The 22,654-nt window shown below is 35.0% G+C and overlaps 2 protein-coding genes and 1 long non-coding RNA gene across 4 annotated transcripts in view; 1 reads left to right on the top strand and 2 right to left on the bottom strand.

The window, feature by feature from the left end:
* The window catches only part of LOC111512529 (uncharacterized), a 344,576-nt gene that overhangs the window by 69,719 nt on the left and 252,203 nt on the right, over positions 1 to 22,654 (bottom strand). The window lies entirely within an intron of this gene.
* LOC141486458 (uncharacterized) lies at positions 15,999 to 20,665 on the bottom strand. The gene is made up of 2 exons (XR_012467854.1): positions 19,871 to 20,665; positions 15,999 to 17,097 (listed from the first exon to the last, which is right to left on the bottom strand). It is a non-coding gene; the product is annotated as an uncharacterized lncRNA (long non-coding RNA).
* LOC111501907 (plasminogen) overlaps positions 20,724 to 22,654 on the top strand; it is a 78,202-nt gene continuing 76,271 nt past the window's right edge. The window contains exon 1 of the mRNA XM_074184470.1: positions 20,724 to 21,029. Within this exon, the coding sequence (XP_074040571.1) occupies positions 20,955 to 21,029 (75 nt within the window). The 5' untranslated portion in view covers positions 20,724 to 20,954. The remainder of the gene's footprint in view (positions 21,030 to 22,654) is intronic.

The raw sequence follows: 22,654 nt of genomic DNA on the forward strand, positions 1-22,654 counted from the left end.
ACCAGCAGGTCTTGATTTATACTGAAAATAGTACCTATAACTGAAAATTCATGGCAAGATTTTTTCTGTATTCCTCTGAACATAATCTCTTTTTCCATGGTAAAAATTCATCAAGTTTTAGTCAAAATGAATAATAAAAACATATCATTCAAATCTATAGAGCGTGTCCCAAGACTGTTACAAGAGATGCGGCGCACTAAAAGTTTCTTATTTCATTTTAAAACTTTGGTGGGAAATGATTTTTTTGTAAAACAATTCGGCCTTGACGGTAGAGCGAGAATCATTTCATTTTTAGATAACATACCCCTTTAGTTTATGATATGTCAAAATATTTTCGCAAAAAGTCGCCCTCAACGGACAGGAGTTTCCTTGGTCGAACAAAACAAGGTATAATACCCGGGAGTCACTCTGGATAGCACATTGAGCTCTCATATCATACAGAAGCTGAACGAAAGCCTCTCGACATGAAGAAGTTACATAGTTACATGGTTCTTTAAGTGAAACTGCTCCTAGTCAAGACCACATAACATTTGTTTCTGTTCTGTAATCAAGACAATTTTGCTCCACATCATCCTCTATGCCTCCACTGCACTGCCAGTGCACAGAAACATACTCCAGATCCGAAGTTTCATGAATGTCTGCCTGTGAATGGCTTAAACGATCCCAGATACATACCCCTATCGATACATTTAACGGGACCTGGATCTTCTCAGGAGTACGTCCAGAACGTGGACGTACTCCTGAGAAACCACGCCGAAAAAATCTTCGAGCGAATTCGGACACACCTTAATCCAACGCTGCGTGATCTCCACCACGCACTGAATAGGGGCGATCCCAGATTCCGCGAGAGGGACAAGCACGTGAGGCAGATGAAGCAAAATCTGAAACCACCTCCGAGAGTCGTCGTCTGGCAGCTCTGGTAAATAAAAAAACTTCACAGACACACACACAAACACAAATCGGTTCTATCACAAACACACACTAGTCTAGAGCCAAGTACAGGGGACTACCATCCGCACATTACACACAGCAGGCCGGATGTATAAGCACCAGAGGCTGATTTCCAATCAAAAGAGGTTACATTTCAATTTCGTTGAAGTGCCAAGCTTGAGGATCACGGGCAAGCGAGTGGGGGTGGACGGAAGAGATTGTAGCTTCTGCACATAGTAACCGTGTGGGGAAGATTCTATATCCGGCGGAAATTCAGTTTAATTGAATCTTCAGCAATTAAACTAAATGTATTATTTCACAAATTTAACTCAGGTAAAGCTGGCATGTAGATACTCTGAATAATATTATTGTATGTACAATTATGATACTATGTTCTGTAATTGTATGTGTGAATAAAAACAATCTATTGTGTTTAATTTAAAAAATCAAGGTTTCATTAAAGTTGCTAAATTTTCCAAACATTTTGTATAGGGTCCACTACATGAAAAGAAAAGTGGCGAACTCATTTTTCAAAAACTGAAAATAAAATGAAAATTAATTTCTTACCAAGTACCTAATCCACAATCTGAAAATGGAATTAAAAAATGATTAGTTCATCACACCTCTTTAAACATCCGTCTTGAGACACATTGTATATTAGGTATGATCTATTGAAATATCATTGCTTTGTATATAGACTTCTATATAGACTTCCTATAACTATTTAGGTTCAATGAAAAATTGCCAGATGTAGCAGAACTCGCGCGAGCCGCTACTTCGCGATTCAAGTATAATTTACTACAATCAATTCCCGAACCTGAATCAAAAAGGCACCAGCACTGCAGTAACATTATACTTTACCTCTTTATGATCCGTAAATTGAAGTGACGTTACCTTTGCATATAGAAGATGTTACCCTTGTAGGGTAACATCAAGGTTTTGATCATTGTTAAACAATGCTTTCTTTTGATGATCATTTATTAGGTACTGGTGCTACTACCGTCAAACAGATGGCGACACGTGTAGCATATGAGATATAAGACTGAAATTTTGATTTACAGCTAGTGGGCTCTGTTAATGTTTTGTTTTGGATAAATCAAAATGGAATTTATTTATAAGTCATACTGAATTTTGAAGAGAAGTGTTCAATTTACCGACAAATATATTATTAACGACAAATAAGTAGTTTTTCAGAATGAATCTAGGAATATGGTGACATTGCTGATTCCATCCCCTGGTAGAGAAAAAGCAATTTCTGCACTCTGTGGATGGTATGTAGGTATTATTTGATATATTTTAGATAGCGATATCGATCAATTATCATCTATTGAAGTCTGCTGTTAATTTACGTTATAATTTTAATTCTAGAAGTATTTACAATGATGATTCTCAATGGCCTACCTGATTCCTATCATAAATATTATATTTGAAAATCCACAAATAGAAAATGCCAATTGTTGACATTGACCAGTGTGACCATTATGAAACTTTTACTAAACACGTACTACTTATACACGTATTAACACAACAGTGTTTCCTGACAACATATTTCTCTCCATGGTGCATTAAAAATTGAGCTCGTGCCGACACTTTTACTTAACAATGCTAGAACCGACTGCACTTAAAACCACTTGTTCAGATGGGCTGGAGTGACACCTGAATTTGCATTTCAAATGAACATTCAATTTTTGCTTTCATGGTTTGATGTGACACCAAAACGATATCACAAAGAAATATTGAATGTGATGGTATTTTAGACATACAAAGTGATCAGTAATGTTGGCATCATACGGAAATATTTTTATTAAAAGCTCTATTCGAAATTTGACTTTGGCATCAATCAATCTCTGCTTCGATCTAGATGAAAAATAACCCCAAAAATTTAGTCACGTGATTCGCATCTGTCAAATCGATTCTTTACGAAACAATAAAAGTGAGGTCATTTCTCAAAATATTGGAAAAAGTTATTTAAAAAAGTTTTCTAAGTATAATTTTAAGTTCATATGCAAAAATTTAGAGATGCTTTTTTGGGGTAAATTGCACTATTTTTGTAAACTCCCTACTTTTGAAAATGGTTTATTACAGACGCGTTTTCTTTCATGTGAGTTTTTTTTATAAAATCCAAATAAGGCTATTAAAAATTGGTCAGAAGTGATGTGGATTTTATTTGTTTTTGATCATGTACAAGTTCATAGAATGTCTATTTTTGAAAAAGTAGTTGTATTCAAAAGTCAGCATAGTTTGTTATTGATTAATAAGTGAAATTTTAAATGCTTTCAATTTTTATTCATATTATTTTTTTTTGAAGGTTTGATTCTGTTCAATTGAACAATATTTTTGATATTGATGTGTATTACTTTTACACAACATACTTTTCACAATTAGGTATTAACGGAAATCACCTTAAACAGGTTCAAAAACACATATAAGTAGTTTGCATTACATGTGACCAGTTTTTAATAGCCCTCCTAAAACACCCTAAAACACCCATCCTCCTAGCGCCCTCCTAAAACACAGTTTTAGGAGGGCGCTACTTAGAGAAAACATATCTGAAATAAAACAAAATCAAAATTGAAGAATTTCAGGTAAATGGCAGAATCTCATTTTGTATTAGTGGGACAATTGAAAAAAATTTAAATTATATTATGCAGTTGCATGTATGCATTGTAATAAAATAAAATGTATTAACTCTTTTCGATGCCAAAATCAATCCATATTTAGATTGGAACTTAACTGTTAACTCTGTATAATTAACATATCATTTGGGAAAAATTATCCTAAATTATATATGCCTTATTATAACTACATAATATTCTATGCAGAGATCAAGTAATGATGACAATTAATACATGAGTAGGAAGTAAGTACCTAATGATATAAGCCAAAGCTGAAGGTGATTGCAGGTAATGTACAGAAAAGCTATCAAGAAATTTCCATAAATTCTCATTCAACATTTCAATTGATTTTTTTTAATTGATTATTGAGATATTTTTTTTAAAGATACATTGCATTATTGTTTGAATGAAAACATTGATTGTCTAAATCAGGGGTCTCCAAACTTTGAAGCCTTCGGGCCATAATGATTTTTTCAGTTTGTTCCAAGGGCCAATTTCTGCCCCGTAACTATATTTCTAGACTAGGATAGTCCCAAAGTGCGTGACCTAAGCAAACTTACGCTTTTTTTGCATTTCAATTATTATTATGTATTGTGACACTTAACGACATCTAGTGGCGAGTAGTGGTACTATGTACTATCTTTTTCAGCTACCCGCTCGGTGGCATTAGGCTTAATTGAATATTTGAAATTACCGCGTTGGTTCGAGAAAGTTCTGGTTCTAGCTAGTGTATATGCAATTAATAATGCCTGAGCATATAAAAAGGCTAGCGGCGCAACTGCGAGTTAGTCTGCGTAGGAAAGGCGAAGGAAGCGAAACTGTCTATTGTGAAATAAAGTAACACCCGTCAATAAAAGTATTTTGATTTGATTTATTGTTTTTATGTGTGATTTGTTAGTATGGAAAAGAAGCGAAAAATCGACAGTGAATGCAGAACGTTCCAAGAAAAATGGAACTTTTAGAATTATGTGATTGAGTCCAGTAATAAGGCGCTATGTTTAATTTGTAAAGAAACCATAGCTGTTCTCAAAGTCTATAACATTAAACGACACTATGAATCGAAACATCTTCAAAGTTACTCCAAGTATACAGGAAGTTTGCGGAAGGAAAAATTTGAAGCTTTGAAACGCGGACTCAAATCGCAGCAATCTTTGTTTACCAAAGCGAATACTGAACAAGAGTCTGCAACGTGCGCCAGCTTTCGTGTGGCTCTTGAAATCGGAAAACGTGGCAAACCATTCACCGATGGAGAAATGGTAAAAGAATTCTTGATTGCAGCATTAGCCGAAGAAATATGCCCCGAAAAGGTAAATTTATTTAAAAGTGTCAGTTTATCAGCAAACACCGTGGCTTGGAGGGTGCATGAGTGGTTTTCTCTAGCATTGGATGAGTCAACGGATGTGTCAGATACTGCTCAGGTGTTGATTTTTATTCGCGGAGTAGATAAAAGCTATGAAGTGTATGAAGAACTTCTTGATATTGATAGTATTCACGGCACGGCAACTGGGGCAGATATTTTTAAGGGAGTTGAAAATGCCATTAATAAAAAGAACCTTCGATGAAGAAATTTGAAATCTATAACAACTGGCAAAAATATGTATGGTAAAAATAAAGGAGTGGTTGCACTTGTGTCAAAGGCTGTAGAAAATGATGGTGGTTCAAAACCATTAGTCTTACATTGTATCATTCATCAAAAGTCCTTGTGCGGAAAATGTTTGGATATGTCTGAAGTTCTAAAACCAGTCATATCAGTTGTTAACTTCATCAGATCCAATGGGCTGAATCACCGACAATTCCGCGAGTTTATTCAACAGATTGGAGAAAATGATTTACCATATCATACTGCCGTACGCTGCCTTAATTGCGGAAAAGTCCTTAAGCGCTTTTTTGAACTTCGAGCAGAGATCGAAATTTTTTTAAACGAGAAGCAGCGCCCTTTTGCCGATTTAGAAAATAGTGAATGGATGTGGAAGTTAGCCATCTATGTCGATATGACAAATCATATGAACGAACTGAATTTAAGATTGCAAGGAGAAAATCAGCTTCTCCCTGATTTATACACCAATATCAAATCCTTCAGGCAGAAAATAATACTATTTCAATCGCAATTACGTAAAAAATGTTTCACACATTTTGAAACATGTGAAATATTCAGCCACACTACGGAGACTGAATTTCCCGTCAATTTTGCAATCGAAACTTTGAGTGCTTTGAAGATAAATTTTGATACTCGTTTTCAGATTTTGATGTCATTGCGAATGAAATTAAGCTTTTTCAAAATCCTTTTGATTCTGACATTGAAACCCTGGCTCCGGAAGTCTAAATGGAAATTATTGATTTACGATGCAGTGATATGCTTAAGAACAAATATCAAAATTCATCTTTGTTGGAATTTTATGAGAGTCTTCCACTGGAACAATTTGATAATTTGCACAAATTTGCTCGTAGGTTGTTTTCTGTTTTTGGTACTACTTACTTGTGTGAGAAAACGTTTTCCAAGATGAAGTACACAAAGAATGTTTACAGATCTCAATTAACCGATGAGCATCTTAAATCTCTTTTGATAATTGGTACAAGTAAAATTGATCCACAACTACAAAGTATTGTCGGTGGAAAATCACAATTACGTAAATCTCATTAGTGTTTTTGTTTTACTGTGATTCATTTCAATTATTTGTTAGTTATTAATATGCTTAAACTTAGATACTTAAGTTGAGTTTTCTTTGTCATCATTTCTGTCGTTAAGTTTTACCTTGCAAGTAAATAAAACCGAGTAATTATCATTCTGCGTTTTCTTCTTCAACAATAGTAACAACAATTAGGTAATCATTGGCTGTCGCGGGCCAGATTGATGACAGTAAATCATTGGCTGTCACGAGCCGGATTGATGATACTGGCGGGCCGGATTTGACCGCGGGCCGTAGTTTGGAGACCCCTGGTCTAAATTATAAGGGGTGTATTTTTAGGATAGATTACTTTTTGGGAAAGAAACGTTATGGCTTCCTACTTCTTCATCTTCGTGTAAAAAAATGTGCGAATCTTTTGTGAACGTTCGTTATGGAATTGAATAAGATATCATTCACAGGATTAATACACAATATAGTAAATTAAAGAGGTAACATTTCACTTACGCATGGAACATTGTCATCCTCACTGGTGGACATCCGATGTTTCGAAATAAGACACATCTCTTATTGCCTCTTCAGCACCAATCTGAATAATATTATGAGATGAAGCACTCAATTCCTTTCTAAAATTACGACTTTCTGTCACGAATGAGTTCAATCTAGTCATCGATGACAGTACGTGATGACGTTTATTTTATTATTGAATCCCAGCCATAGGAATCTTGTTTGAATTAAAAGGGGTATATTTTGAAGTGAGATTAATTTTTGGGAAACAAGGCTTTTGACTTCCTACTTTTCTATATTCATCCAAAGTGTGATTATTTGTTATGTGTAACGACCCACATATCAAATAATCACACTTCACTTGAAAATTCAACTTCACCATCTCAGATTCTGATCAAACTTGGCACACAGACCAAGAAATTTATTGTTTAGATTTTTTGTTCAATCCGTTTTTGAATTGTATAAATTTTTAAAACTTTCTGGCTTCCTACTTCTCCATCATTGAACAACAATATGGGAAACATCCAAAGAAAGAAAGAAAAAAAATAACTACATCGAACACTTTTCACAAAAATATGTAGAGCATACACTCACCTGCAAGCTCTAATTCAAAAATCTACGTCGTGAAATTGAGGCTTATATGGCTGCGTAAAATTGAAAGGAATATTTTATGACCCAAACAGATTTTGGAGTTTTGTTCAGCTTAAGAAAACAAAGTCCAGAATTCCTGGCATCATGAATCACAAATACAAAACATTTGACAATTTCCAATTCTCTGATGTTTATGTTCCATCTAACCCCGATAAAATCCTGGCAGGTTGGCACAGTAAATGATTACCGAATATAACATTACTAAATCATCGAAGAAACTCGAACATAAAATGACTTCTGGAGTTGAGAGTATACCCAATGAGTGCATCAATGTTCTTGCAAAACCGTTATATCTTCAATAGTATTATTAAAACTCATACCTATCCAACTATGTGGAAATTGACTAAGATCTGTCCCGTATTGAAATCGGGTGATCTAACAGACATAGCCAACTATAGACCGATCGACATCTTATGTAACTTTGGAAAATTATTTGAAATAATATTATATTTTTCATCTATCAGTCAGCCAAAAACAGTATCCCACCGAGTCAGCATGGTTTCATGACCAGGAGATCTACAGTTACCAGATTTGCTTGCATAACGAAGATATATCTTTAAGTTCTTGATTCTCAAGGTGACATTGGTGTTATTCACACCGATATTCAAAAATCATTCGATAGTATTGCCAATATTACATGCTATTACTACATATCTACCTCAGGCATCACGCAGGGATCCAATTTGAGTCCGCTCTTGTTCATAGTTTTTATTATCGACCTCTCATATAGATTGAGATCCAACCATCTCCTATTTGCTGATTCCTTGAAAATACATAGCCTATTATAATATCGATAAATCAATTGTTGGAAGATGTTCGACCTTTGAGGATTTGAGGGTTATATTTGATAGCAAATTAACTTTCAGTGACACATCATAGCTTAGGCTACGATGAAAGTACTCAACTGTGTCAACGTTCAGCCACAAAGAGAATTCTATTTTTATAGTGACTCTGTAAAACTGCCTACGCCGCCGAGTTTTTTACAGTTCCATCAAGTCCTTTGCAAGGACTTTTGTCGTGGATTGTTGTAGAAAAATGCCACTTGGATTCAATATTGGAGTCGTCAAGGTAGTGAGTGCATAGATAAGATTTTTTTAAATTTTGTATGAAGCGGCACACATTAATATTTTATATAGATGTTCTTATGGATATATTAATTACTGATAATACACAGGCAGAACATTTTTCACTAGTTCAATGAAAGAAAATTGAATTTTTATTATTTATTTTGCCTCTTTACAGAATTTGAATACATACATTGGAAAAGACTCAAAACTTGATTTGAAAGGGTTATATTTTTAGGAGTGATTAATTTTTGGGAAAGAAAGTTTTTGGCTTTCTACTACTCCATCTGATACAAAAAAATGGATGAGAGAATCTTCCAAAGAAAGGAAGGATTAATCAATTTGAAAATAAGTAACTCTATACATGGATGTGTAGATCATGCAAAGAAGTAACTTTCAGACACAAACTGAAAGAAAGTCCTCCTGAAACAGCTACTTTCATATAAACCTTGAATTACACGAAAGAAAAAAATTCTTTCGAAACAAATACTTCTATATGAACACTGAATTATACAGAAGATACTTTTCTCTATTCAGTTTGTATATCGAACATTTGTGGAGGAATAAGAATCAGATATCATTCACATGAGTTATACTTTGAATGAATGGTAATAAATTGTACTCACATGGAACACTGTCACCCTAACTGGTATACACGTGTTTCGCCTTAAGATACTTGACCTAAGGCTCTTCAGTACCAAATTGGATAACATTATAGAAAATACACACACTTTATTCATGAATTACGATTTTGAATGTCACGGAATAAGCTTGATCTGCTTATGTCATCGATGACATCGTAATGACATTCATAAGCTTGCCCATATAGTACGCTACTACTTCTGAATTTCATTAAAAATATTTTGTTTAGAACCAATTTTTTTTGTAAAAAAAAATTTTTCTTTAAACCTCCCATGTGTGCATCTGTTTTTTCACAAGCTGAGATAGTGAAGTAAGATTTTTGAGTGTAGTATGATCATGTAACATTGAATGATCCTCTGGAAAAATCGATAAACTCAAATTTTTACATAATATGAGTAATAGTGAGACGTATCATTTAAAAAACACTAAATTATATATGTTAGCGGCCAAACCCGATTTTAGGCCAAACTAGTTTTACCTAGGCTAAACTAGTTCATCCTATATGCGATCGGATAAACCGGTACAGACTAGGCGAAACGGGTCTGTCCTAAGGATGATAGGAGAAACTAGTTTAACCTACGAGGAACTGGTTGGGCCTAATATGAATAAGTACACTTCAGGATAAACTAGTTTGGCCTAGTCTATTCTATGCTATCAGGGACAAATTAAGCGAGTAGGTACGTGTCGAGACCTGTGCATTCGGGGATCCCCCGATCGTATTTCTCACGTCGTCGCTTGCCCAGTTACGCTCATTCTGCTTTGAATTGAGGACGTGTTAGTGTTTTGAAAAGATGAAAGTATATTTTTTCGGTTTCGTTTTATGTTATCATGGATGAGCCTTCTACATCTAATAGACAAGCAGATCAAAAAAAGTGGAGAAAAAAGTTTGTAGCAGAAATTGCGGAAAGTGAAAAGAAAAAGTCTTCTCATTATAATGTGTTGTTATCAGATAAATATTCAGAACTGGTTGAACAAGTGGAAGATGCTGAAATGTCGGAAAAAAGGACACCTTTACAACAAAGATGACTCAAACGATTTGGTGTGCTAAAAATAGGAGATGTTAAAAACCTAATAGCACGGAGGGAAGGAAATATAAAATACTATCTACAGGCTGATGAGCTTTATGATGTGATTGACGCAGCTCATGTGGCGGTTGGACATGGAGGACGTGACAGAATGTTAGCCGAGACATCAAAAAAATATGCTGATATCACAAAAGAAATGATAAGCCTCTATTTATCAATGTGTGATGTATGTCAACAAAAGAAGAGAAAAAAGAAGAGAGGACGAGTGTCAAAGCAGATTTTTCACTCTGAAATGAATAGCAGATGCCAGGTGGATTTGATCGATTTTCAGACACAACCTGATGAACAATTCAAATTTATTATGGTTCACCAAGACCATTTAACAAAATTTGTTCTTCTGCATGCGTTAACATCTAAGAGAGCGGCAGAAGGGGCCTGCCTACAACCTGAATGATATATTTCTAACTATAGGAGCACCATGCATTCTCCAATCTGACAATGGTAGAGAATTTGTCAATAATGTGATTAGTGAACTCGCAACTCTTTGGCCAGAACTTAAAATTGTGCATGGAAAACCAAGGCACAGTCAAAGTCAGGGTTCCGTTGAACGCGCTAATCAAGATTTAGAGAACATGATAAGTTCTTGGCTGAAGGACATCAATTCAACGAAATGGTCGGAGGGTTTGAGATATGTCCAGTTCATGAAAAACCGTGCCTTTCACTCAGGAATAAAACAATCGCCTTACAAGGCCTTATTCGGGATAGAGCCTAGAGTAGGACTTTCGACTTCATCGTTACCGCAAGAAATAATAAATGATCTTCAGAATGAGGACGACCTCAGAAAAGTTATCGAAGATGACTCGAATAGTAACCATAGTGAAGATGGAGATGGCGGCGTTGTGGAAATTGATACACAGAACATTAAAGATGCTAGAATAACGGCGGCAAAAAATCTTAAAAAACAAGCAAAAAAAATGAAAGCTTCTTTCAACAAATCCCATCCACCTGCCAACATTGGCGACAATGTAACTATACCAATTCCAGACGTAGACAAAGGCAGAGGTGATCTCAGAAACATTATTGGGGTTATTCTTTGGAAAAACGATGAGGACCTTTATAAAGTTGGCACCAAACATGGTGTATTGCAGAAATTATATTGCAGGTACAGATTTTTTGCTCACTGTATTTTTAAAGCCCATTTTAATAATACTTATTTTAAATAGACTTATACTTCAATGTCGACATTATCATATTTTTCTGGTGATTGAAAAATATTAGTTTTGATTTGTTTTTTTTTTCAGAACTGAATTCGATATTTGCATTATAAGTGAATTTGATTTTGATCTAATTAATAAATACATCTTGATTTTATTACTCGTATTTCTGGTATTTTATTATTTCCTGTTAGCATAGAATAAACTAGGCCAAACTAGTTTATCCTGAAGTGTACCTATTCATATAAGGCCCAACCAGATCATCCTAGGCCAAGCTAGTTTATCCTGAAGTGTCCTTATTCATATTAGGCCCAACCAGTTCCTCCTAGGTTAAACTAGTTTCTCCTATCATCCTTATCATCCGTTTCGCCTAGTCTATACCGGTTTATCCGATCGCATATAGGATAAACTAGTTTAGCCTAGGTGAAACTAGTTTGGCCTAAAATCGGGTTTGGCTGGTAACATATATAAAAACAAAGAGAATTATCGAAAATGAAAATGAGTCTTCATGGAAATTTGTTGATTACTTTTATGTACATTATTTGTAGTCATCTTCAGCTTTGGCTCATAACTTATTTCCTATTGAATTTCATAATTCAGACTTCCATTTTCTAATATGATATGAAATGATTTGAAATCCCTGAAAGAATCAATAAAATCAAAATAAAAAACTGAAAATAACAATGATATTAAGCAAAACAGTTCTATTATTGTACCTATCAATTGTCATCATTGGTTGAACTCTGCATAGAATACCAATTAGAATACTATGTAGTTATAGTACATAAAGCACATATAATTGATGATATTTTTTTCCGAATGATAAGTTAATTACATGTCTAAAATATTTCTTTGTGATGTTGTTTTGGGTCACATCAAGCCATGAAAGTAAATTATGAATGCTCATTTGCAATGCCAATTCAAGTGTCACTCCAGTACACCCAAACATAGTCGAAATACTGTCATTTCCGGCATTGTTTCATTGAGTAAATGTCTTTTTATGAACTCAAAATCATTTTTATTCAAATGCAGCAATGAAACTTTTTTTCTCAAAATTTATATACAGTGTGTACCATCTTAAACTTACCACCCCTCTAATCTGCGAATTCGTGAAAAAAATTGAAAATCGTCCAGACCCGTCGATTTTTATTTCAAGGGGTAACACTTTCACCAAATACATCATCATTGTGTTGTCAACCCCCTCATCCTCAGCACCCCCAACTTCAGAACTTTCAATAGGACTAACTGTGATACATCATTTTGAAGGGAATTCAATCCCAAATACATCAATGTACTGAAGTTGAGGATCGATCAAGTGTTGTTGAAGTTTTAAGGAAAACTAAATTGTATCAAGATTTTTATTTTTTACCACCTAAAATGTATTAATCATATAAAAGGTTCAAAATGTGAACCATTCAGTTCCATACAAGCGATTTTCGAAATGTCTTCGCACATATTTCAACATTTCTGGAGTCACTGCACAACTCTCCACAACAATTTTCCTGCGAAGATCATCAAGAGCATTTAGCTGTCTTATATAAACTTTGAATTTCAAATGACCTCATGAAAAGAAGTATAATGGTAATAAATCGGGGGATCTAGCAGTCCATTCTATTGGTCCTCGTCTTCCAATCTATCTACCTGTGAAATTGTCATCTAAAAATTGACGTAAAGGTGTAACAAAATGTGGAGGAGCTCCATCTTTGTTGTAAGGTGACCTTCAAGTAGACTATCATTGTCTTCAAGTAACTGAGTGATTCTGGGGTTCACAGTTGAATTAAAAAGTTCAAGACACGTTTGTCTGTTGAGGTTACCATCAATAAAATATGGACCTAGAATATGGTCTCCCAGAATACCAGCCCAAACATTCAATTTCTGTGGAGTTTGTAAATGAGTTTTCCTGTACCAATGGGAATTTACGTCACTCCAGTATCTGCAGTTGTGCCTGTTCACATGTACATTTAAATAATAAATATAGTTTAAAAAAACTAAAAAACACGCTTTTAAAGAACATCGAACTAAAAAGTTTAAAATATTTTTTTAAATAAGCTTAAAACAATAACGAACGAAAAGTATTAGTTTTATTGTGAAAAAAGCGTGGGCGCTTTGTGCCATATTTTTTGTATCAAGCGCCCGTCGCTTTTTTCACAATAATGCTATAGTATTTTTCGTTCGTTATTGTTTTAAGCTTATTTAAAAAAATATTTTTAACTTTTTAGTTCGATGTTCTTTAAAAGCGTGTTTTTTAGTTTGTTTAAACTATATTTATTCAAACAATATTTATTTTTCACTTTTTAGTCCGATTTATTGTTAAAAATATTTTTTGTAAGTTATAGTCATTAGTATTATAAATCTTCAACAGACGGCGCACGAACGTAAAATTCCTCTCAAACAACATAATAAAGTTTCTATAGTAATACTGAGATGCAGTAAGTCTCCAACAGAGGGCGGATAGTTGTGAAATTTGTTTTGGAGTAAAGAGAAAATTTGCAGTAATAATTTCAAAAAACAATTCAGTCTTGATGTTTTGATTTGAAGTTTCATTCAAAATATTAATGGACTAAAAATATTTAATCATTGAATAATTTTATTATTCAAATTAATCTTTTTATTTGATATCTATGTAAAGCACCTTAATTCTAATTTTTCGATTTTTTTAAATATTTGAGTAACTGAATTTTTTAGGTGTACAATTTACGATAAAGTTTTCATTGTTGAAATTCATATTCTGGCTTGCTTTCAAATAATAAAATGAAATTTCAAAATGTACCTTTCGTTTCGGTCAAAACTTTTTTCTGTATTGAATCACGGGTAATTGTAAATATTTAAATATTTCATCTGTAGTACAAAATTTCGCCAACACTTATAATTCTTAAAATATGGTTTTTATTTTGATTTTCTTTTGAACAACCTATCAAGGAGGTTGCGTATAGCGGCATCTGCCCGCGAATAGCTCAAGCAATAATTGATAGTTACGTACAGCGCCATCTGCCCGCAAACAGATCAAGCAATAATTGATAATTACGTACAGCGCCATCTGCCCACGAATAGATCAAGCAATAATGCCGATAATTCTGTCAATACAGATCCCGAGCTTAAGAGTTACAAACAAACATACATACATACATACAGGTGAAGCTAATATAAAGCGTGTAAGAAGAATATTCGTCAGAAAAGCACACATTGAAGAGGTAATTACTATCACCAATCAATAATCTACTCATGATTTCACAAAACTCTGTACGTCTGTCAGGATAATCTTCACTTTATTCTTGTACATTCTGCATTTTATAAGGATGGAATTTTGCTTCACTGATCCCGACTTCATGAAAATTTGAGCCGTAGCTCTAGCACATCGTCCATTGTCAAAATATGCAGCTACAATGGATATTATCTCTTGTATAGGTAGTTTTCAAATTGTTGAATGAAGTGAATCGAATACATCAAGGTACCAAGGTTCATACAAAGATATTCGTATACAAAAACACAAACGTCTGTCTCACCTTCTAAACTATTATTTCTGAAGGCATATTATTTTTCAATACAGTGGCGTACTACAGTGAACCTTTCTTACGATGATAACATTTTAGGTGTTTAAAAATATCTTGATAAGACTTAGTTTTCATTGCAACTTCAATAACACTTGATCGATCCTCAATTTCATTACACCGATGAATTGAATTCCCTTCAAAATGATGTATCACAAGTATAATAGTCCCATTGAAAATTCTGAAGTGTGAGATGCTGAGGATGAGGTTGACAATTTGGTGAAAGTGTTGCCCCCTTTGAATAAAAATCGACGGGTCTGTGCGATTTTCAATGTTTTTCCACGAGTTAGCAGATTAGGGGGGTGGCAAGTTTCAGCTGGGACACACTGTATGTTTCATTCCATATGAAGGATCATTAAAAACTGAAAAAAAATTATATCCCTTCCAAAGCCGTATATCAAGTAGGAGACGAGCAATTGCAATTTGAATAAATGTCTGCCTGAGTGATTTTAGGTATTTTTCAGAAAATTGAAATAGTTATAACTGAAAAACGGGTTGATTTAACATGGAATCAAAATGTGAGACTGTTATATTTCACAACTATTTCTTTATGTTAATATTATGACCTGTACAATTTGCACTGTTTATAAATCGAGGCTTACTCCTTGAATATCAGTTGATGTTGAAGGAAATTTCATAAAATTTTATTATTTTTATTCTTCATTGATTTTGTGATCATACTACGATTATTAATTTTACTTTGCATTTTCTTATTTTTACTTACCTTTATCTTCTTCAGTAGATTTTCATACACCGTGACACTTTAAATTTGTAACATCACCTCAATTTTAAGCTTATTATTTATTATTGATATCTTTATACCACAGTTTTTATTGCTGTTCTTGGAGTAACTGAAAACTGAAATATAATAAATAGATCTTTTCCTTTTACGTAGTTAGTATGAACCTCATTCCCTCATGTTTCCGCAATCTAAATAAGTGAAAAGGCATTATCAAAGCAGATTGATGATGTGATAGAGAATTTTATGGCAGGTATGACATGAGAAACAAAGCACAATGCTCAATGCTATGCTGTTTTAGTAGAAATGATGACTCACGCTGACTGCTTTGTTGAAGGATGAATTAATACTTTTAGTCGTGAAAAATGCAGTGCCAGGTAATTATTACAATTTTACACTGGCCAAATGTCGCAGGATTAGAAAAAAAAGATTGTGGAGATAATTTTATTAAAATTTTAATCTTCATTATTTTAAGGTAGTACTCCAGTTGCATTTTTTTTCTTGTTTTTCTGTCATCAGGACACAAACTGATGGACTGACAATGACAGTGGTGTATTTTTATAATGACAAGTACAGGTTTTTTTCTAGAAAATTAATATTTCGAGATAAAATGTCTTGCTTGGTACCTCCAGCAGCAGGACCATGTATGATCATGAATATAATTCAATATCCCTCGTGGCAGTAGCCCGGAAGTAGTTGTTTTCCGGCAGGCATTCACCAGAACCTACGGTGTAGCTGGGTATGTATCTTTCCTCGATACAGTCTTCAGACACTGTTTGATCCCTGTTGGAATGTTGGTACATGGGATGTTTCTTCCCCGCTTGGGGCATTGTTCACGAGATGGAGTTGTTACTAGTTAACAATATTTCCCTTATACGAAGGTTTCATACATGCAGTCGAGCCGCGTTGAAGTCAATTTCGTGCGCAATGAAGCCATTCCCAGAGGAAATTTGTAGCTGCTTTCCATTCAGCAGTCCATTCAGTCGAGAAATCGGCGAGATTTTGATAGTGCGTAAACTCACTAAAATCCGTTAGCTAGGGAAGCTAACGGAAGACATGAGGCCCTCATGTCCCCCGTTAACGGTTGAACAATTTCCTCATCCATCCCACCCCAGCCAGGTAGGGGTACACCGTGAAGGGCGGTACTGATGTCTGAGGACTTTCATACCGCCACCACTTCTTAGTCATAAACCCATTTGTCCTTCTAACAAAATCATATGCAAGGGTAAGGGAGCTAGGCTCCAACCTGATTGAACTGAAGATGGCTGTCGGTGATGATGGTCGGTTGAAGTCAATCGAGTCCTAGGCACTTTAGGTCCTCAGGCACTTTGGGTCGTATCTTTCCTGCACTTAGGGATAGGTAATACCACGAAACCGGTCGGTAGGTGATCTACTCGAATAATTTCAGCGTGGTTCTGTTGTTGGATGACCGAGAAATATCCGCGAGACTAAACTCCTCAGACAGGGTTTGATCTCTGCAAGTTTTTCAATTGTATTTTTCAAGTGTACTTTTTATTAGCCCTCTAACCTTCCATTACCTGAAAAATAAATGAGTGTAATGGAGGCCAACTGAAAAGTTAAAAAATACTGTAATGTTTTAATTATTTTTATTGTATGCTTAGTCAATTTTTTTGGGCGGGGGGGGGGGGTGAATCCACATATATTTAGTGATTGTAACGTATTCAAAATATTTGAATACAGAACCCTTTTCATAAGCATTTCTTTGCATTACTAGATTTCTCTGATCAGTAAAACCAAATATGTGAAATATATTTCGTATTGCGAGTTATTACAGTCCGCTTAGTTTGACCAACATGCTTTTTATCACAATCCTTATAGCTTATTTCGTAAATCCCATGCTTTTCCTCTTCCGTGGTCTTGTTTTTCGGATTGTCATGCGCTTGTTGAGCATTTCTGAAAACCACTTTCATGGACAATTTATTTAAAATCGAGAACAGACCGTTGTTGTATTTTTAACGAACTGTAAACTTTGAGTCTTCAACTTTCGAGAACTTACGAAGACACTCTCTGGATTTTCGTTTCGAAATTTAACTTATGAATCAGAATACACCAACGAATTTTTCCGCATTTTTGCCCACTCCAACAAAAGGAGCAATCGGAAAGACAAGACGAAGCATAATAAATAGTCTGGGATTTACGAAATAAGTTGAGAGGATACAAAGTATGTCGGTCAGACTGAGCGGACTATAATAGAACGCTACGCTCACATTCTGATCCAGAATTGTTTCAGAAACCCAAAAATGTTACAATATATAGGGTGTTCCATTTAAAAACTTAGAACCGGAGCCATTTCCGGTATAACCGGAAAGTGAAAAATATGTGAAAACTCTCCTCTCCACATATCATCCACCTATACCAAATTTCATTTTGAAACACCTAATAGTCTAGAAGTTACGACTTGTCTAATATATTCGTTGACACCTGGTATATACACTCATGCACATATATAAATTCCTACTTTTATATATGTTCAAAAATCTGTTTAAAAATATGTAGAATGACACAACTGTATAACATTCATGAAACAGTAATTCAGAAACTCTTGATGGCTTTAGTAACACTTATCTATTAACAGAAGCAATTATGAAAACTTTTATCTCTATTTATCTGTTCGATCTCATCATTTATTGGTGCATTGTATAATGGTGATGCCATTAATTTCGGAGAATGTTTATAGTGTGATATCTGTGGCATTTCTGTTTCGAGTATTATGGTCATGTTCAGAGGCATTATTGAGAATGTGATAGAACTGACCGATACTTAATGGAAATCTCTACGGAACCTTCGAGATACCGGGCGCCCTCACGTCGTAGCATCGCCTTGTCACGGTAATGCGAGGCTCTACCATGATTGACCTTCTTTCCCTAGATACTCGTGGGACTTTTATAGACAGAGTAAACTTAAAAATTCTTTCTGACGCTGAGTCTAAAGAGGAGATGGATGTCGAGTTTACGACTCCAACTGACCTCCCTGTAAATTTATTTCAGGAGCGAGTCTACAGAGGAGATGGATGTTGAGTTTACGACTCCAACTGACCTCTCTGTAAATTTATTTCAGGAGCGAGTCTACAGAGGAGATGGATGTCGAGTTTACGACTCCAACTGACCTCCCTGTAAATTTATTTCAGGAGCGAGTCTATAGAGGAGATGGATGTCGAGTTTACGACTCCAACTGACCTCCCTGTAAACTTATTTCAGGAGCGAGTCTATAGAGGAGATGGATGTCGAGTTTACGACTCCAAATGATCTTCCTGTAAAATTTAATCCAGGAGCGAGTCTATAGAGGAGATGGATGTAGAGTTTACGACTCCAACGGACCTCCCTGTAAATTTAGTTCAGGAGCGAGAGCTGCGGCGTACGTAGAATCTGTCTCAGGTGGGGGAACAAACCCCGATGAGCAGGTTAGCGAACGTTTGCGCTCAAGTGATGATTCACCAAAACCAGAAGCGAAAAAGCCCTGCACGGCTGAATCTAAGGTATCGTCAGGTGTAGCTGACGTGCAGTAACCCTCAAATGTGAAGGTTGTGAGCATCAAGGTGGGAATCTTGCAACTTGACTATCCGACTACCTCATTAACAGAGCATATACTATGTGCCTGCCCCGCTGGGGACCGAATCAGGTCTTTAGAGTTCGGCAGAGCCGTACTCTTTCCATCTGACCTGAAAGACCACTTACCATACAAACTAATCGGCTACATCAAGAGGTTGATGGGTTTATTTAGCCGAGTGTGAATAGGTGTGAGCCACAATAAACCCTTGCGGGTTGCGGTGGAGGGTCGAATAGACCCACTCACTTTGGACCCAACCCAACCCAACCCAGTATTGTTAACGCCTGAAGATGCGATTAGATAGCGAAACACGTGTCGTGATTTTGAAAACTGTTAGGTTCAAATCTCAAATCAAAGTGTGTTTTGGATACTTCTAAATTATGCCTGGTAGATATGATGTATCTCATGATATGGATGTTGAACGTTTTTCACATTTGAATATTGGACAGTAACTTCATCGAAAATCCATATTGAATGAAATTCTAAGTATTCTCTTTTGTGCTATAAAGACTTGAAAATTTCTTCATGGCCCAGATAATGATGTTGCGATGGAGATGTGAATAGGCCATGCCAAAATAAATGCTAGGTAGAGCAGATTCAACTAAACTTGATCGCAACTGTTTTATAGTATACTAGGCTTTATTTAATGCATTTTATATGCATTCTGATTCAGCCATATTGAGAGAAATGTTGTTGTAATTGAGCAAGAGGACCTACTGTTGTACAGGCAATATTTATACTTACGGTAATCCCATACTCCTCATAACAGATTATTTGTGATTAAAAAAAAGGAAAATGTACGATATAGCCTGTTGGTATACACAGTTTTGGGAATCTCGGATTAAGAATCGCAGAAATTTCAAATTCACCAAATAATTTACACAATCTTGAAATTGGTGGAAACATCACAAATGTGAAGAGACACGGTGGCTGGAAGTCTACCAATGTTGCTGAAGGCTACATAGACACTTCACTTACAAACAAAATTGAAATTGCCAAGACCATTCAAATATTATCAGATGAAAACATTCAATGTGAAATGAAAACTTTACCTTCTTATTTTGACTTTAACAACAAAAGGCAACACCCAAGCACTTCGAACAAATTGAACCCTTTCAATATTAGCAATTTCTTGAATTTCCATATAATTATTAGTATAAATAAGAATTGTTTCTTTTGGTACTTTTCTTCTGTTCGAATTTCGATATTAAATACAAATGAGAGTTAGAATGTTCAAAATTCTGTTCAACAACGAAATATAACGAAGAAAAGAGTCTCATTGATTTGTTATTGTACACGATTGTCAAAAAAATTGTGAACGCAACACGACCGAAAACGGTTTCTTCCGTAAATTACTATTTCAGTTTCCAGTACTTGAAAACATATTTTTCATCGCATCATTAAAGAACTCTATCAAGAGTTATGGTGCAGGCTTCAGATCACCCTGTACGTTATCCTTTCCGCTTCTGCCTCCCCGAGCGACGCGTACGCGTGCTGTACACCGAACTTACAGATCAGGTTTCCGATTTTGACTTTTTATTGCAGCACCACCATCGGGACGACTTGAACGACCAACTGCCGCCGATCTCAGTTGTTTCGACTCTAGCACAAAACGCGGACAAAACGCTCATTCGGCGGCATTTTCGAACGACGATCGCGAATTTTGTTTATTTGATCAGATGATTCAATACCGCTATCTTTATTTTTTTCGAAAGATTTCGCGGTACTCGCAGGTATGAAGCCTGCAGTCGCACGTTTGTTTTTGTTGATATCTCGTCCTGACAGAAATGTGTTCCTTTCAGAATTTGTGATATTAATTTTGTAGTTAATGCTAGGAACTATGAATAACTATTTTTTGGTGTGTTTGCTGGTATTCATCAATTCTACCACCACTATGCATCACGTAAGTCTTTGAAATTGCAACTATTTGGCGTTTTCCAAGATTAACGACTAGTATACCCATACAAACCAAAATATATCTCATAAAATTTTGAAAAAGTCAATAATTCTACTAATTCGTGTTTGTTCTGAAGAAAAAATGGAATACTGAAAATTCTTTATTGGAGTATTACCTGACTTCTCTTTTAATGTCATATCTTTTATGGCATTGTTAAATATCATTGTAGATCTACAGTATGGGTCAATCGGTGGAAAATCAGCTACAATAATTTTATTGCATCAAAATGACATCTATGGCAACTGAAAAATGGGTTGTGACTTGACATTTAGTAGCTAAAGTAACTGGACCATGTGCTATACCGTTGGTTTTTCTTTTATGGCTATTGAAAGGGATCCAAAGTTATCATACATATAAGACGACAAAATTTGTTGAAACTATTATTCCTTCAAGAGTGCTCCAAGGTTCTCAATTGGGACCTCTCTTGTTTAACATATCAATGAATTGTATGTGCTATATCTTCTACTACTACAACTTTTTGATTTTCACCTGAAAATGTATTCGAGATCGAACGTAATCTGACTGTAAAAAACTTCAGTGTGATCTTGAATTTATCATTACAAGAGTAGATACTATAGTGGTAGTATCTTCATAACTTGTACATTGAAACACTGAATAGTTAGTAAATATATTTATTTTTTTCTGATTGATTCGGCCGTTACTTGATGAAGATCCATAGTAATTTCAAAAACTACATCTCACGATTTGATCTCCACAAACTTTATTTGAAAAATATATCACAACATGTTTCGAGATTTGATCTCCACAAACTCCACAACACACACGCTTTCTTGAGAAAGCTACTGTGCTAGCGAAACATGTTATATATTTTTCAAATAGTTTGTGGAGATCAAATCGTGAGGTGTAGTTTTTGAAGTTAGTAAATAGTTAGCTCGTAATGGGATGATTCTCAATATTAGAAAAGAAATTTATTTATACTGAACAACAAACAGAATGGTTTCCACTTACATGATGTACAGTATTTTCAAAAGTTCCTTACATATAGTATTCATTGAGTACCATTGATACAGTTAAAATCGATATAAAATATAACAATATAAAACAATAAATAATAAAATGACCGTAAAAAGATTCAGACACATTTGAGCATTCGGAGGAGTTGTCCTTCTGTAGGTAATACTGAATATATCCAGTTCACAATTCCTCGCCATTTTGTTAACTGTTTCGAGACATTGTTGAAGAGGAGACATTGTTTGAGATTCGAAATATATTGTCTCTTCTTCTCAGTGTTACGTCAGGTACAATAAAATCAATAGTATAGAGAATTTAAGGTACTTTCAGTTTTCTTAGAATGTTAAAAACAAAAATCACTTTCGAGGACTCACGGCGGTCTTTCAAAGGTTGCATGTTAAATTCTTGTAATTGGCTAGAATACGATATAAATAAAAGCCAAACATTGTGTTTTCTGAAAAAGAGTGTTCTTAATAATCGTTTCTGGACTTTTTCTATAGTTTCAGAATATAAAAAGGTCTTTCGATTCCAAATGACACAACCATATTCCAGCTTAGAACGAACAATGGAGTTAAAGAGTAACAAACAAATATCGTGAT

The sequence above is a fragment of the Leptinotarsa decemlineata genome, unplaced genomic scaffold (assembly GCF_025532065.1).
Source record: "Leptinotarsa decemlineata unplaced genomic scaffold, Ldec_3_MD MMD2_tig00026354_RagTag_RagTag, whole genome shotgun sequence".
NCBI classification, from domain to species: domain Eukaryota; kingdom Metazoa; phylum Arthropoda; class Insecta; order Coleoptera; family Chrysomelidae; genus Leptinotarsa; species Leptinotarsa decemlineata.